Below are 16,588 nucleotides of genomic sequence, written 5' to 3' on the forward strand. Positions count from 1 at the left end.
TTACCCATAGTCAAAACCACTTCTCATATTCAATGGTAACTGTAGGAAAAATTTAATGTGAAATACGTTATGTGAAATGCGCAAAGTTCCTCTGCTGCACTCAAGAAACCATTCCGCCCTCGCCTACGGCTCGTGCGTAAAGGTTTCTTTCGGTGCAGCAAACTGTCACTTTGCGCACTAGTTGCACAAATAACTATTTCCTACAGATACCCTGAAAAGTGACCATTTCTGCACTGATTGCAGGCCACAAAGAATCACTTTTCCGCACTAGTGCGCAAAGTGAGTACTTTGCGTACTCCAGATTTGCAGCATGACAACGCAAAATAGTTAGTAGGTTATATGGAGCACCAGTGCAGCAAAATCAAAATTAAGTTGGTAACTGTGACTGTGGTGCACGTTATAATAATATTAAGGACATCGTGGACAGCGACAGCCACCAAATTCAGTACACAGCCTTCATTCATTTACTACTACATTATTCAATTTGACAATAAATTAAGGTTTTTATTAATAACAGCATCACACACACAAAAATTTGATGGATTTCAGGGAATTTTACCCATAATTACTCACTTTTCATATTCAATGGTAACTGTAGGAAAAATTTAATGTGAAATACGTGCGCAAAGTTCCTCGCCTGCGGCTCGGGCGTAAACGTTTCTTTCGGTGCAGCAAACTGTCACTTTGCGCACTAGTTGCACATATAACTATTACGTACAGTAGGTTTTCTTGATTACAAATCTTATGTTTTATCTATACTATAATAAAGGAAAGAACTGGCTCATACAAATAAATACAAGATAGAAAAATTATGTTTGACGCATCATCACGTCTGAACTACTCAACTGATTAACTTGAAATTTTGCATAGCCTATAGATTCTTAATCAACTGGTGATGGTTATAGGCCTATTTTCAATTCTTCAAGATTTCAATACGTCAAGTTTTCAGTTTGTCAAGTTTTAAAATAGACCCTTGCGAAGCACGGGCTTTCTGCTAGTCATATCCGTCTAGCAAGGGGGCTCCGCCCCCTGGACCCCCGACTGGATCGTCAAGGATGAGATCAGCAGGCTCGCTTTGCTCGCCTGCATTTTTCATTTGATCATTTTTATCGTAATATGTTAGGACGATCCAGTCGGGGGTCCAGAATAAATGGATATGGCGAGCGAAGCAAGTCTGACGGCTAGTAATATAATATTCCCAGGAATAGCTCTGATTGAAGTAGCAGTGCCCAATCAATTTTTCCGCGATAAATGCATTTCAATCTTCAACATGGTGCCAACCTAACAAAGTCAACTCAACTTAATGCCAACCTGACAAAACTATTAATTTAGTTACCAGTGTTAGCAACACTGTTTCGAAGAGGTACTCTCTCTATATCACGGTATTTAGATAAAAAACTTCTTCTATATACCGTGCCCTAGATTATAGTTCTATATTAGAATATGGTATGGACAATTTTTCTATTATAATTAAGAGATTGGAATAAGAAGAATATACATGCTAAAAGACGAACTTCAAACCCTTAAAAACCACCCTTAGAATTAAAATATTGCCAAAAGATTTCTTAGTGCGTCTCTGAAGGGCCAACTGAACATACCTACCAAACTTGAACGTTTTTGGTCCGGTAGATTTTGTTCTGCGAGTGAGTGAGTGAGTGAGTCAGTCAGTCAGTCAGTGAGTGAGTGCCATTTCGCTTTTATATTTATAGATTAAAAGAAAAAACGTAGATCACAATCAAAATCCGTTTAATGAAGATGTATAAAATGAGGCACAATGATTTTTATATTTTGTAGAAACAAAATAATTTTTCGCTGAATCAATCCAGCATTTAAATGCTTTCTGTAATTGAGAAATGTATGTAGGCTACTTATCCAATATAGTCATATTTTTTACGTACAGTAGGTTTTCTTGATTACAAATCTTATGTTTTATTTATAATATGATAAAGGAAAGAACTGGCTCATACAAGTACAAGATAGAATAATTATGTTTGACGCATCATCACGTCTGAAATACTCAACTGATTAACTTGAAATTTTGCATATAGATTCTTAATCAACCGGGAATGGTTATAGGCCGATTTTCAATTCTTCAAGACTTCATTACGTCAAGTTTTAAAATAGATCCTTGTGGATCACGGGTTTCCTACTAGTCATGAAAAATGTATTATCAACGGTAAAATAAACATAGTATCAACATTTCTCTGGAAAAATATATTTTTCCTCCACCTACTGTCTAAAAAGTACTAGCTTTACTCCCTGAAACATAATACTAAAGTGTCACTTTTTCGCTTTCGGTAGTAAAAAACAGAAAAACTCCCTAGGGAGGAAAAGTGGCTCCATTTAAATAACATGGGAAGCATCTCTATTTAAAAAACTTACATGGTAATCTTAGACCAGTTATAGAATAGACACGGCTCATTGTATATTCATACTGAAAGTCGATGAAGCAAAATCCACCCATCTTGACGTCACAACAGTGACGTCACGCATCGTAAAGAAATTATAGAAAACTTTTTTGAGTTTGTTGTGTAAGTGTTTGTGGTGTGTAACTTACATTGTTGTTGAACAATGCATTGTTGTTAGCTTGGTTGTGACGTCAAGATGGGTGGATTTGGCAGTAGATGTTGTCTTCAGAGGCTAGACTTCCCAGCGTGTCTATTCTATAACTGGTCTAAGATGGTAATAAGTTAGAAAGTCTAAGCTCAGATGAGAAAGCATAATAGAAGTGTCTGTCATTGAGTCAACTGAATTCAATACCACAACCAGAAATTTGATCAACTCATGAAATATATGTTTGTATGATATTATATTCTTAATATTAGTAGACAATAAAAATTTATACAATTTTAAAAATATTTATTCTATTCAAAATACCAGCTAACAAATATTTTTGATCTGCAATTCAAATCTGAACCACGAGATCTGGAGTCAGCCATTTTTGGTAGCTGCCCAGCTGATATAATTGTTACAACTTTTGCCGATAGATAGCGCAATCGGCAGTGCCAATCAGACGACCGGTTTTTAGGTTTTAGATTTTAGGTTATGTTGTTAGGAAACATTGTCACCAATACGTAAGTTATTAGAATGATTTTATTTGCAGTTTCTATAAAAAAATGTAGATGGAGGAAAAATTTTGTGTGCATCACGAGCGGAAAATACTTTTTCTCCCTCAGGAAAATTGTTGCCCTTGGCTTTGCCTCGGGCTTCAAACTTTTTCCCACAGGAAGAACTTTTCACTCTAGATATACAAATAACTAATTTTAACTATAGAAAATTATTTAATATTCAACAAATTAATATTTTTCAAACTTTTCATAAACCAGTACACCTATTATAGACATTTGGAACACTCATCCCTTCAGCTGTTAATAGATTCGGAGCTCTATGGAAGAAGATATTATTCGTACTATAGAAAATAATTATATTGTTCAAACTTTTCATGAACCAGTACACCTATTATAGACATTTGGAACACTCAGTCCTTGAGCTGTTAGTAAATTTGTAGCTCTTGACACATGTGAGTCATCAAACACTGGATTTCGGCTCAAAACAGCGCTGGCAACTCGGCTCCCGAGGTCACACATCGTAATCGTTATGTAGTTATCGTCCAACTTCAAAACTTGAATACGCTCGATGCTTTGTTTATTTCCTGAAAGTGAGACGAACACAGAATATTATTTAATAAATGAATATAATTTTATTGCCATAACATTCATAGAATAAAAGACTACGTCAATACACAAAATATAACACACTCAAATCAAAACAAATTTATTTTCCATTTTCAAGACAAAAATACAATTGAATAATAACATACTATTATGCAATATTGTATACAAAATAATACACTTAATACAATACAGGAAAAAAAACCTGCTAAGGCATAAGCCTGAGCGCAGGTAAGTTGCAAATAAACTTATCTAGTGCATCTTAATAATAGGAATATTCTATTATTTGTAATTATGATAAAGCTCAATGAAGATAATGGAAAAGAATGCTCAAAAAAGAGAAATAATGAGATGGAATGACCAAAAACAGAGAAAAAACAGAAAGGAATGAAATGAAAAAAATTTGGTGTGGCGCACTCACACAACTTCCCTTGCCGTTATGAAAATTGATCATCTGACGCTAGTGTTCCCGCGCATCTCAAGTCTACTATTCAAAGATTTGAGCCAGCTGGTGACAGGGCAATAACGCTGGAGACACACATGAGGTCTGCTATCTCTTCATAGTGAATGATTTAATAGAATCAACAATAATTTGCAATTGAATAATAACATTTTATCGAATTTCGAGATTATTTTCAATTTTAGATGAAAATGTTACTGAACATTAGAATTGTAGAGATTTTCACATACAGACCAATACTCAAAAACAACTTTTTTGGACTCAGGGGACCTTGAAACGTATAGAAATTTAGAAATTGAGGTACCTTAATTTTTTTGGGAAAGCAATACTTTCCTTACCTATCGTAATAGGACAAGGGAAGTAACATAAGGCACTAATAAAAGTGAGACATCACTGCTAACCGCATGAGCTGTGACTCTTGACCACAGAATATTTATCAAATTATTGTTGATTAATGATTTTTAAAGAGCAGCAATAGATCATGGGCGCCGACTTACCAAAACCCATTGGTCTGTGATCTGGAGGGGAGGGGGTATTCCAATCTCCCCCAAAAAAAGGAGGAGTCCGGGTGTTCACCCCGAAAAATGTTTAAGTTTTAATATGCCTAGAAACTTTTTTAGGCCTGATTTCACCATTAAAAACTAGCTTTTAGAGGCATTTTGATTTAGTAAGATGATTTTAAATTGGTTCTGTAATATGTTTTTTGTTGGTTCATTCTTTATTCTTTCTTGAAATATCATTTAAGTTATAGGGAGAGAAAAAATAAGGTAACCTTGTGCTATTCCTCTCCCAAATTTAGATAAGGTTACACATAGTCCGAAATAGGTCAAGTCTTGTAGTCACTCAAACCTATTTTTTTCATATAATCAGGCCTTTTCACTTATCACACAGTATTGGTGAACCAGGGAAGAGAATCTCAAAACACAATACAATTGTTTATATGCTGAGTAGCAATTTATTTTTGACTAAAATAGAATGAAAACTTGATTTTTATTGTTCTCATAAAATTTGTTAGTTTTTTATTTAAGTATTTCTTCAACTTCTCAAGTGAATGAATGCGGCTCATCGTTAAATTGTTCTTTTATAACAACATTGAAAGTTAGTGTAAACACTAAACAGTAAACCTGTAATCTAACATTAATCCTGTAATGAAGAATAGGCCTGTTAAAAGAACATTGAGAATAATATGTCCTCAACTTATTGGCATTCAAATTGGACAATTTGCTTGGAATTGAATGTTAGATTTATGTGAGCCTTTTTCATTTATAAGCATGTATTTCATTCTATATATTGTTTTTACTTCCAACATTGACATTTATTAACATTGGAGATAAACTTAATAAATGAGAATATTTTAGATTCAGTTTGTTATAACTTAGCCTACATGGAAATGAAGTAAATAAATATTAAAACTTGTATGAATTGTAAGGGCTCGACCGACCGTCAGTGCGTACGTCAGTCTTGTCTTTTCCATAGATATTCCATGTATCCGTACAGAGCAGGACTGACGGTACGCATGCGCACGGTCAGGACCATGCGTTTTACACTGCGTACGAAGACCATCGGTCGAGCTCGTGCGCATCCGTTCCATCGGTCGACTGACGTGCTATTGAAACGAATAGAAGCTTTCAGATATGTACTGATCAGTAGCCCGATCGCAACATAACCAATGTGCTGACATCTCTTCCTGACAATCAGCTGATATTGAATTGAATAGCATAATGAATGAATTGAATTAATAGTGTCATATTTGAATTCAGAGTTTTTCTATACATTCCTTCAATCATTTCTTGGGAAATCAATTATTGGAAAAATCATATATTATCTAAATTTATTTGATCTGTAGCTTGAAGTGACTGCAAGTATTCCCGATGGTGATACAAGCTCGAAATAACTCATCAAAATTTCTGATGGACATTCTGAGGTAGATAAAAAATGTATCTTCATCCCCAAGCAATGATGGATATAATGGTAATAAATTCCCTTTGAAATGTTCGTTGGGCGACTTGATATCTACGTCTTTTAATCTTTCGTTTACGAAGATAATACGCTGCAATTAAACAATCTGTGAAGGCGTCCATTTTGTGAGTCAGAAAAACTGATGTATGGATGCATATGGTCAGGATGGTGCATACGCACTGACGGTCGGTCGAGCTCTGAATGTGTAAAACTGATTTATGGATGCGTATGGTCAGGATGGTACATACGCACTGACGGTCGGTCGAGCTCTGTAACCGAGCTCTGTAAAAGTAGGCTACGCATCTATATTGGTTGAGTATCAATTTTTCAACAAAACAAAGCAAGACAAAAACTCCTCGTTGCCCAACTGGCTTTTTAAACAGTGCTGCCACACTCTGGCAGCATAATGAATAATATGATTGGATATGTAATGTCTCTGAAATAATGTAATGGCGGCAGTTTCGAACCTCACAAGGTTGTAACACCTCCCCCAGTAGAAGAATTCAAAGGCTGGGTAAGAATAATTAAGAATATTTTACAGTTATCAAAATGCTATATCTGTTCACAATAATAAATAATTGATCAAGATTTTGGGTGGGCTCAGCCCCCAAAATATGTTTTGGGTACGGTAATATTAAAATATTTTTTTTTGGGTGGACTCCAGCCCACCCAGGCCTTATAGAGTCGATGCCAGTGGCTATAGCCCATTTAAAACAACCTTCGACTTGGAGGGATATGCGGGGTGAATAGAAATGGAGGGATATCAGCCAATTACAGTTATTAATAGAGTCATAGAAAGAAGCGCAGTTGCCAATTCTGTCATATTAGACTCAGTCGACTCAGTGCTTTCAGAGAGGAAACTAGGTAAGCGTATAATGAGGCGGTGTTGAACACTCATTAAAGAAAACACGTCGTTGTCCGCTTATTAGTACGGCTACATCGTCACCGCTGTATCCCTACCTTTCTAAGCTCTAGTTTTCACTAGTAGAGTTAGGCTCAACTCACACTTACGCGACTCAGGTCGAGAAGAGACTCGACTCTAGTGGAGAGCATGTGTTTTCAAATGATGACGTCGCGGAGACTAGAATCGACTGGTCTGAGTGTCACCATTTGGAAACACATGCTCTCGACTAGAGTCGAGTCTCTTCTCGACCTAAGTCGCGTAAGTGTGAGTTGAGCCTTAGTGGTCGAGTAATTGGCATAGGCTACTAACTCTACCGAGCTAACTCTACTCTACCATAGAGAAAGAATAGCCCAAGTAGATATCCCATGGAATAGGGAGTTTATGTCGTAACTTTTACTGTTATCTCAAACCGATAGTCCACGTAGTTCTTTCCCTTGAAGCTGTGTGACACTGGTAGTCTCTCATATTATACCGTTCATACACTCTCACCCGGCCAAAACAGTAAGAATCGACAATAATTAACAGTAATTGGCGTGAGATAACAGTAAAAGTTACGACATAAACTCCCTATACCGTGGTATATCTACTAACGCTTTTGTTTCTCTATGACTACTTACTGCTTCACAAGATAGTTAGGGAACTCTACCACTAAAGCCGCGTTTACACCAGAGTTATTATAGTTTCTATTGGATTGAACTGAACTTGACAAACACATATGATCATCATGTGTATGATAAGTTATGTCCAATCTAATAGAATTTATAAGGATTAAGTTATTAACATTTTGTTAATAACTTTGGTGTAAACGCAGCTTCAACTCTACTAATGAAAACCAGGCTTTAGGCTCAAATTCCATCAGAAATAGTAAAACTTATATCTAAAACTATTATATCAAAACTATATCAAAGACTATAAAACTATCACTCACCAAAAAAATTAGTACCGGTTCCGTTATTACTGTAGACCTAATTATTGGCGGAAAAATAGGAAAATTGTCACTGCTGCGGTGTAAACGCAGCTTCAACTCTACTAATGAAAACCAGGCTTTAGGCTCAAAGTCCATCAGAAATAGTAAAACTTATATCTAAAACTATTATATCAAAGACTATAAAACTATCATCTCAAAACTCACCAAAAAAATTAGTACCGGTTCCGTTATTACTGTAGGCCTCATTATTGGCGGAAAAATAGGAAAAATTCAAGAATCTCAATAATATTTCTGTTCAGGATTTTCATATTTATTCAGTTAACGGTTACCTTATATTATAGTACACAATGTTATCTTTTTTCGTTAGGGCTACTCTTAAATACAAATAAAAATCTAAGTTCCCTTTTGTAGAATTGTTAATCACAGCATGTTTCAGCTATGATGCCATTATGGTAATTTTACAAGAGGGTGCTTAGATTTTTATTTTTATTTCTACCCTATAAATTATTACACTTACCTTCTTTACTTTGCTTAATCAATATGTTGGATTTGTCTCCTTTGATGCGGAAATAGTTGATTTGCTCTGTTGTAGTATTTTTCTTGAGCCAAGAAATCTTCACTTCAGAGGACGCCTCGATTTCGATCTTCAATTGTGGACATGATTTTGCGGCTTTGTTTGTCACACTCTGCTTCACTGCTTTATGTTCAATTCCTCGGACGACGTACCAGGTTCCGGTTAGCTGTTCAATCAATCAGTCAATCAATCAATCTCTTTCTTGAAGACATATAATTATATCCTATTATATTAAGCGAGCAATTTTTGTATTTATATATCTGGTTATTTTTATATCTGGTTATTTATGTTTTACGGATCTCGAAAACGGCTCTAACGATTTTCACGAAATTTGGAACATAGTAGGTTTATGATATTAAGATTCGATTGCACTAGGTCTCATTCTTTTGAAAACTTGCTGAACGACATTAAAAGGATAACTCATCCTTGGAAAACAGATGATAATTTCGTCGTCTCTCGATAACATAAGATGCGTGTGCCTGTGTGGTAGAGGGACAGAATTATTTCCAGCTGTGTAATTATAATCAATGAGCGAGAAATTTTATCTAGCTTGACAATTTAATCGATTTGATCAACATAATCTGATTTGTGGACATGACATGATAATCATGAGTATATCATAATTTTCAAAGTTGATCATTATTTGACAATTTCAAGTGATTAGTGAGTGCTATTTTGTTATTCAATTTGGTTTGTATATAATCTAAATTATAAATTTTATGTTTTCAAATATTTGAACAGAAAAAAGAACCTGTATCAAGTGTGTGGAACATAACCTACTATCTAGACTATTTATAGTGTATCAATAAAAATTCGGGAAAGAAACAGTTTTGGGCTGTGCCTGTTAGTACTTCCCCAATCATTTTAAAGAATTGTGTTTGGTTTATCAAAAGTCAATAAATAAATAACGATCGGTGCCCCGATATTTATACATGAATGCGTCATCTACATTAAGGCTGTGCAAAGGCTGAAAAGAAACTTTCTACTGGTGATATTTTTCAAAGTTTTTTGATTCAAGCTATCAAGCGGGAGCGCGACAGTCGAGACCGACGACATTCGAGGCCTACGACCGTAGAGGACTGTTTTACTATCCTCTACGGTCGTAGGCTTCGACTGTCGGGAGTTTACGAAAATTAGAGTGGCCTCAACTGTCGCCTAACGCAGGCGACATTTGAGGCCACTTTTTCAGGAGTCCTCTCCCGTCGTAGGTCTCGACTGTCGGGGCTGTACAAAAATTAGAGTGGCCTCAACTGTCGCCTAACGCAGGCGACATTTGAGTCCACTTTTTCAGGAGTCCTCTACCGTCGATGGCCTCGAATGTCGCCGGTCTCTACCGTCGCTGGTCTCGACTGTCGCAGAACTCTTCTGTCGTTTGCCTCGTTTGACATCGACCCTATCAAGCTATCAAGAAGAGAAAGTTTTCTCGGGAAAACATTTTTTTCGAACATTATTTTTTGAGATATGAGCTCCTAAAGTTTAGATTTTTGGGACAGAACATTTCAAATTCGGTGAGAGATAAATCCATGAAATTTATTGGATGAATTCTTCATGGTATTGTTGATTGCATAAAACAATTTTTTTCCAAAAAATATAAATTTTGGAGAAAGTAATTCAATTTACAAAAATAACTGAACTAATAATTATTTTTGGTATATGGAATAACTTTCTCAAAAATTTATATTATTAGAAACTAGAAACTTTTTGTCTTATTGAATCTACAATTTCAATACATTCTCTAAATTTTATGGATTTATCTCTTACCGAATTTTAAATGTTCTGTCCCAAGAATTTAAACTTTAGGCGCTCATATGTCAAAAAGTGATAATAGAAACAAATGTTTTTCTGAGAAACTTTTTCATTTCGATAGCTTGACAGTATACAAATTGAAAAACTTTGAAAAATATCACCAGTAGAGAGTTTATTTTTAGCCTTTGCGCAGCCTTAAACAATACTACAATTCTGAAAACATAAACCAAGAAAGATAGAAAGAAACACAATAAAAAGAACCATAACAGCCAATCTAAGGTAGGACCTAATTTGGTGGTGAGGCAACCATAATTCTCGATAACAGAGAAGAGGAAATCAAGGTGAAGGTGGAGAGGGGCATTTTTGAGGGGGAACCTTCATCACCTTTATATCTGATATTGAGATATATTTTCGAAAAAGAGGGTTGTTATTTGTAACTCTGTAAGATATATGTTTGATAACAAATGAAAGTTTTGATTGGTTGTATCCCTAATTTTCTCGATATAATTAAACTGGACTAAAATTAAATTTGAACTATTTCAAAGGATTATTCTAATCTAAAATCTAGACTAATCTAAATCGACTCATTGATACCGTGGGTATAGTGAGGTCAACGTTTTAATGGAGAAAGATAGGTGAAAAACGTTGCCGAACCTCTGTCTTGTCAATGCCTTCTATAGACGGTTGCAGATGCAGGTTTATTAGAGTAATATTAACTGTTCATTCACGTTTAAAATAATCAATTATATTTTATTAAGCAATAAATTATATTTTACAATAATTTCATCATGAATTTACATAATTCAGATGAAATATTTTGTTAATTAATATTATTAATTCTACATTTTAAAGACGATCTGGCAACAGAGCAAAGCTCGAAAGAGATAGCGCTATTCGTTTTGTTGAATGAAAGACAAGGATAGCAATACCATTGCTAATCAAACACTGCCATTATAACGTGGACCTCACTATAGAACCATACATTATTTTTGTGTTGTAACTTATATAGATAGTATGTAGTAGAATAATTAAAAATAAAATAAATGGAATTGAATCAGATCCTGAATAGGGTATGCCTATAATTATTTATTTTAAGAACAAGAAAACTAGATAATTTATGTTATGAAAACTTTGAGTTTTATTAGATCCTCTGATATTTATTAGATCCTTTGATATTTTGACTTTATTAGATCCTCTGATAGGTAGCCTACTATACTGACGATATGGAATATAATTGACATTGGATTGAAAACAGTGGAAAATTTATACATGAAATATCAAATATTATATGAAGAGGTCGTCGACACTTTATATTGGTACTGAGTATGTAAATAATCTGTTAAGATGCCTAACAGTTGAACTTTGACAAATAGGTTCTATGATATTACGTCACAACTTCATTGTCATCTAATCAACAACATTTATGCTCTATATAACTCACCACTACTGAGTGGAACGCATATTTAGGACTACTTTTGAAACAATGACCATGCAGATAAGGCTTTTCCATATGGTTATCACAGAGAATGAGTCTTTAATATTGAATCTTGAAATTTTATTTTCGGAATAAAGCAACCTACCATAACATAATATTTCTGGATTTTTTTTTCAAAAACTGTGTAGGTTCAGACGTTTAGAAACTATGATTAAACATAGTACTTTTAATTCAGAGAAATTATTATTTGCTCTAGCAATTGAATTGAATTTAAGAGCCAACATACGGTAGGCTTATTATTTATAAAATTTAGTCACTAATAATCTCTCTTATACAATGTGTTCTGAAAAAGGTGCCCATAAGTCAGGGCGTGATTCCTCAATTCAAAAGAGCAAAAAAGTACTAATTAACATAGGTCCAAAAATGTTTGGTTACCAAGTTATACAGAGTGAAAGATTTCGTCTGAGTTTCAGTTCCCATGCTGAAACGAAGCCCTACGGGTATTTGTTGGCTGTTAATATTAAGATGTACAATTTTAGCGTACTTCATGTAAAATGAACTGAGAAATTGATTAAAACCGTTTACAGACCTGTAGCTACAGTAATCCTATACTAATAAACGAGCAATTTCTGTTTATATGTTTGTATTTCACCGGATCTCGAAAACGGCTCTAACGATGCTCACGAAATTCAGAACATAGTAGGTTTATAATATACAAATTCGATTGCACAAGGTCTCATCCCTGGGAAAGCTCGCTGAAAGGCATTAAAAGGATAATTATTATTCATCCTTGGAAAAACAGATGATAATAATTATTTCGTCGTCTGTTGATGATAGAAGTGAGTGAGCGAGTTCATGTGTGTGAAACTGTGTCAAAATTATGACTCAGCTGTTGAACTTTTGTAATCATTCAATCAGGTACTTAGTGCCGGTTGCAAAAAAGCCGGGTTATTTTCAATCCTGATTAATTCCAGTAAATCCATCTTTTTGAAATGGTCTTCTCTGATTTGGTTCACGTGAAATTAATCAGGATTAAAATTTAACCGGCTTATGTGCAACCCAGCCTTTGTGAGGGAAATTTTTGTATTCCTCTAGAAATTAATGTCAATTTACTGTGATTAGATGGAACATTTCTGTATGAACTATGAATGTTATTATAATTTCTTCTTTCGTGATAAATTGTTTATGCTTTTGTATTCCAGAGCGAAGCTCGGTCCCCGATATTTTTCACGATATGTGACGAAATACGTGAAACTTGGTCCCGAAAAACAAGTTCCTTCAAGGTTTGAAGCAGATTTACTATGTTAAATGTACAATAAACACAGCATATTTTTTTACACAACTTGTACAAAATTTAATTTCGAAGAGAAAGATGTAAAATAAGTCTATAATAGACAAACGCAACCTTTAAAAAATATCCTTAATTATACATACAAAACGCATGAAATGTAGAGAACTCAACAGATTTTGTCCATTTTTTATGCGTTTTGTATGTAATTGAGGATTATTTTCTTAAAGGTTGCGTTTGTATACGTTATGGGCACCTTTTTTCAGAACACTCTATAAATCATTAATAATTTTTAATCACAATAATTTATAAAATTATTTATCACTCTTACCGGTTTATTAATGAAACTAAAGAAACCTCAAGGCTGTAGCAAAAAATTATTGAAGCTAACCAAAAATTATTCTCTACCAAAATGATCTTACCTTGGTGACATCCTCTGATTTAGTGAACGTAGGACAAGCCTGTTCCTCACTGAATGAGACTGAGATCAAAGCCGATAAGATGCAAAGTTTGAATATTTGCCTGTAAAAGAATTAAATTCAAATATTCTTTATTCCAGAAAATGCATTTATACAATAATAAATACAATTACAATAATGGTAATAGAAATGTATGGAATTACGGCTGTTCGGTAGGCCTACACCTTTTTTCATTATTAAAATTGGATAATCTTTTTCAATATAATTGTTAAGATCATTATAAGAGTGAGAAAAAGTGGCAACTGAAATTTTTAAGTTGTCTAATAAGCGAGTTATGGGTTGTTGAAGTGCTAACTCCGTTTTCTTTCCAGATCATAAACGGTTTCGACTATATTAGCAGAATTTCTCTTAAAAAATCAAAAAATGTATCTCTCCAAACTAAAACATTTCATTTCCCATATCGTTCATAAATAACAAGGTAACATTTTTTGTAAATTCGATAACTTGCTTATTTTGGAATAATTCGCGAAAAACCCCATTAGACAAAAGCCAATGATATTCTGAATGTATTAAAAAAAACCTCAATGGAAACTTGGAGAACCGTTTATGATCTGGAAAGAAACTGAGTTCAACACTTCACACCCATAACTCGCTTATTAGACCACTTAATTCCAGTTGCCACTTTTTCTCACTCTTATAATGATCTTAACAATTATATTGAAGAAGATTATCCAATTTGAATAAAAATAAAAAGGTGTACCGAACAGCCTTGAGGTTCCAATGAATAAACTAGTGACCCCCTGGGTTGGAGAACTCCCTCAAGAAATGTTGTATTGTAATCTTTGAAACCCGCAACTTTTAATCATAGAGTTGATGAAAATTATGAAAGTAGCTAAATATTTCTCTTACAATAATAATTTGACAGTAGATTTATTCATTGGGGATAATCGTATTTGGATTGAAAAATTACTTTTCAAATATTACTCTGTCGCTTCACATCTTTGACCCTCATATATGAGTAATGATTGATTTTTATAATGAGAAGGTGGTCATGAGATACATGATTTCGATACAGCAGAGTTTCAAGAATAATAAATGCTCTTCAATGTTTCTTTTCATTACGAACCGCAAAAATATGGATAAGAATAGAATATAATAGATGTTTATTTCATCAAAAATAAACCCAGGATTTTATTAATTTCAATTTGGTTTTTGTTTCTTTATCCTTAATAAAGTCTTCCGGAATTTTATTTATTAGTTTATTACTCTGATTATCAAATTGGTGTTTACTAGATGTTAATGGAGTAATTAAATTGATAGCATTTATTATAATGAAGGTAAACTCTACTTTGTTGTAGTTTAGACTATGTGCATCTTTGTAAATATTTTTAAAAACACTTAATTTTTTGATGAAATGAGGAATGCATTCCACTACAGAGGAGAAGCTTCATCGGCCTCTTATAAAAATTGGCGTTTCTTTTAATATTTACAAAGAAAGAATAGAATGACTGCCTTTATTTTATACCTAGGAGGACGAAGTTAGGTCGCAGTCGGCCCTCTCTTACACTTAACCCTCAAGATACACAGTGTCTGAACTAAATCAAATATATTTCATAGTGTTTCCTCATGGAAAACAACATCATGTAAATTTTATATTCGAATCCAAAGAAATTGTTTTAAAAGTAGAACAGTTTTTGGGTTTACTCACCGTAAACAAGACATGATTATCTGCTGGATACTTTCTCCTAGATGGCTGTCAGTCGACTGACATTAATTAACGTCATCTGCGGTGTTATCAGCAAGTGGATACAAGTTATTGGAATAATGCTCCATCACTATTTAGACTATTGGTAGCTGAGGCTGCTGTAGGCTACTATCAATATTGTCAGAGATAACCTTCTGCCCTCCATCTACACACTTCCTAATAAATTTTCATCCAATTCTCTGCTTTCGACTCGGGCTGACCAGTCTTGTAGGAAATCAGTTCTTGATGATTAGTCCAGTCAAATTAGACATAAAAAAGGGGGTGTGCTTGCAATATATATTGTAGTTCTGATTTTTTAATATATTATTTGCATACATGAGAGAAGTCCAGAATCAATTTCTTCATACAAACTTTCCTTGTGCTAGATACAGGGTGGCCCAAAAACTTCGTATTTTCAGCTCATTTTCCAGTTTTTAGCTATTTCCGCCAAATCCAGTAATCAGACAGAAAAAGTTGTTCTTGTCTTTCTTTCAGATTATAAAATTCTGAATAGAATGAGATCATTCGGAACTGTCTATCTGCAATGAGTATTGAGTTATGATTTTCCAAAAATGAGTGAAATTTCAAGAAAAAATCAATTTTGATGAATTTTAGTTTTTGAACAACAATATTTTCCGATTGTAACCATTTAGATGTATAATTCAAAATCCCTCTGGGCGTAATTTTGTGCTTTACAATCTGAGAACAGGTAGAGCGCTCTATCTCATATAGATTTCCAGGTACACCTGTCAACAATGCTCCTTGTATTGTGAAAAACAGATAACTTCCAGCTTCAACCATCATCACAAACTAAATTGTCCACACAGTGATATTTCGCATACAATATATAAGTTCATGAAATGATGTTCTATGAGAAGAATCACCCGTTGGATGCACTTATTTCAGTATTTCCCAGTGGAGAGGCACGCACAAGGACACTTCAAGGATCAAAATTTCAAACACTTATAACTTTTGACACAATGCTCGGATCTCATCGTACTACACTTCATCTTCTCCGCTTGTCAAGGCGGTTCAAAATCATGCATCATAACATCATAAGTCAGATTCGGTCGAAAAATGGAAAATTTATTGTTAATTGTACCTACTTAATATTCCAATAATGCTCAATTTCTTTATTCAAAGCTATGTATCTCGGTAACCCGAAATAATGATCTAGTGATGATTTAGTGGAATAATTTATTTATTTTGGTTCTCAACTTATCTCAATTCTAAATTCCTAGTTTATATATATTTTGGACTCAAAATTGGACAAAACTTGGCCTGAAGTGATAAACATAACCTGATTTTTGGTCAATTTCTATCCAAATTTGGGAAGGAAACAGTTTGGGTTAACCCGTTGTTCCTTTCCCAATCATTCATAGTTGAGAATCATATTGTATCTATCAATGTTTAAATAAATAAATATTGTAATATTTTCATCAAATTTTTATATTTATCAA

At 34.0% G+C, this 16,588-nt stretch overlaps 1 protein-coding gene across 1 annotated transcript; it reads right to left on the reverse strand.

The window, feature by feature from the left end:
* Positions 1–1,729: 1,729 nt before the first annotated feature.
* On the reverse strand, positions 1,730–15,390 carry LOC120351307. Its single transcript, XM_039428069.1, has 4 exons — positions 15,093–15,390; positions 13,388–13,487; positions 8,440–8,662; positions 1,730–3,652 (listed from the first exon to the last, which is right to left on the reverse strand). Exons 1-4 carry the CDS (start codon positions 15,104–15,106, stop codon positions 3,441–3,443), a joined length of 549 nt encoding a protein of 182 aa, XP_039284003.1. The 5' UTR covers positions 15,107–15,390; the 3' UTR covers positions 1,730–3,440.
* Positions 15,391–16,588: the final 1,198 nt, after the last annotated feature.

Source organism: Nilaparvata lugens, chromosome 1 (genome assembly GCF_014356525.2).
Source record: "Nilaparvata lugens isolate BPH chromosome 1, ASM1435652v1, whole genome shotgun sequence".
NCBI lineage: Eukaryota > Metazoa > Arthropoda > Insecta > Hemiptera > Delphacidae > Nilaparvata > Nilaparvata lugens.

What these genes read in the sequence shown, in the direction of transcription:
- LOC120351307 (XM_039428069.1), bottom strand. An exon ending in AATCAGAGGATGTCACCAAG is followed by an intron (nt 8,663 to 13,387) that starts GTAAGATCATTT and finishes TTGATTGAACAG; the next exon opens with CTAACCGGAACCTGGTACGT. An exon ending in GATTAAGCAAAGTAAAGAAG is followed by an intron (nt 3,653 to 8,439) that starts GTAAGTGTAATA and finishes TCTCACTTTCAG; the next exon opens with GAAATAAACAAAGCATCGAG.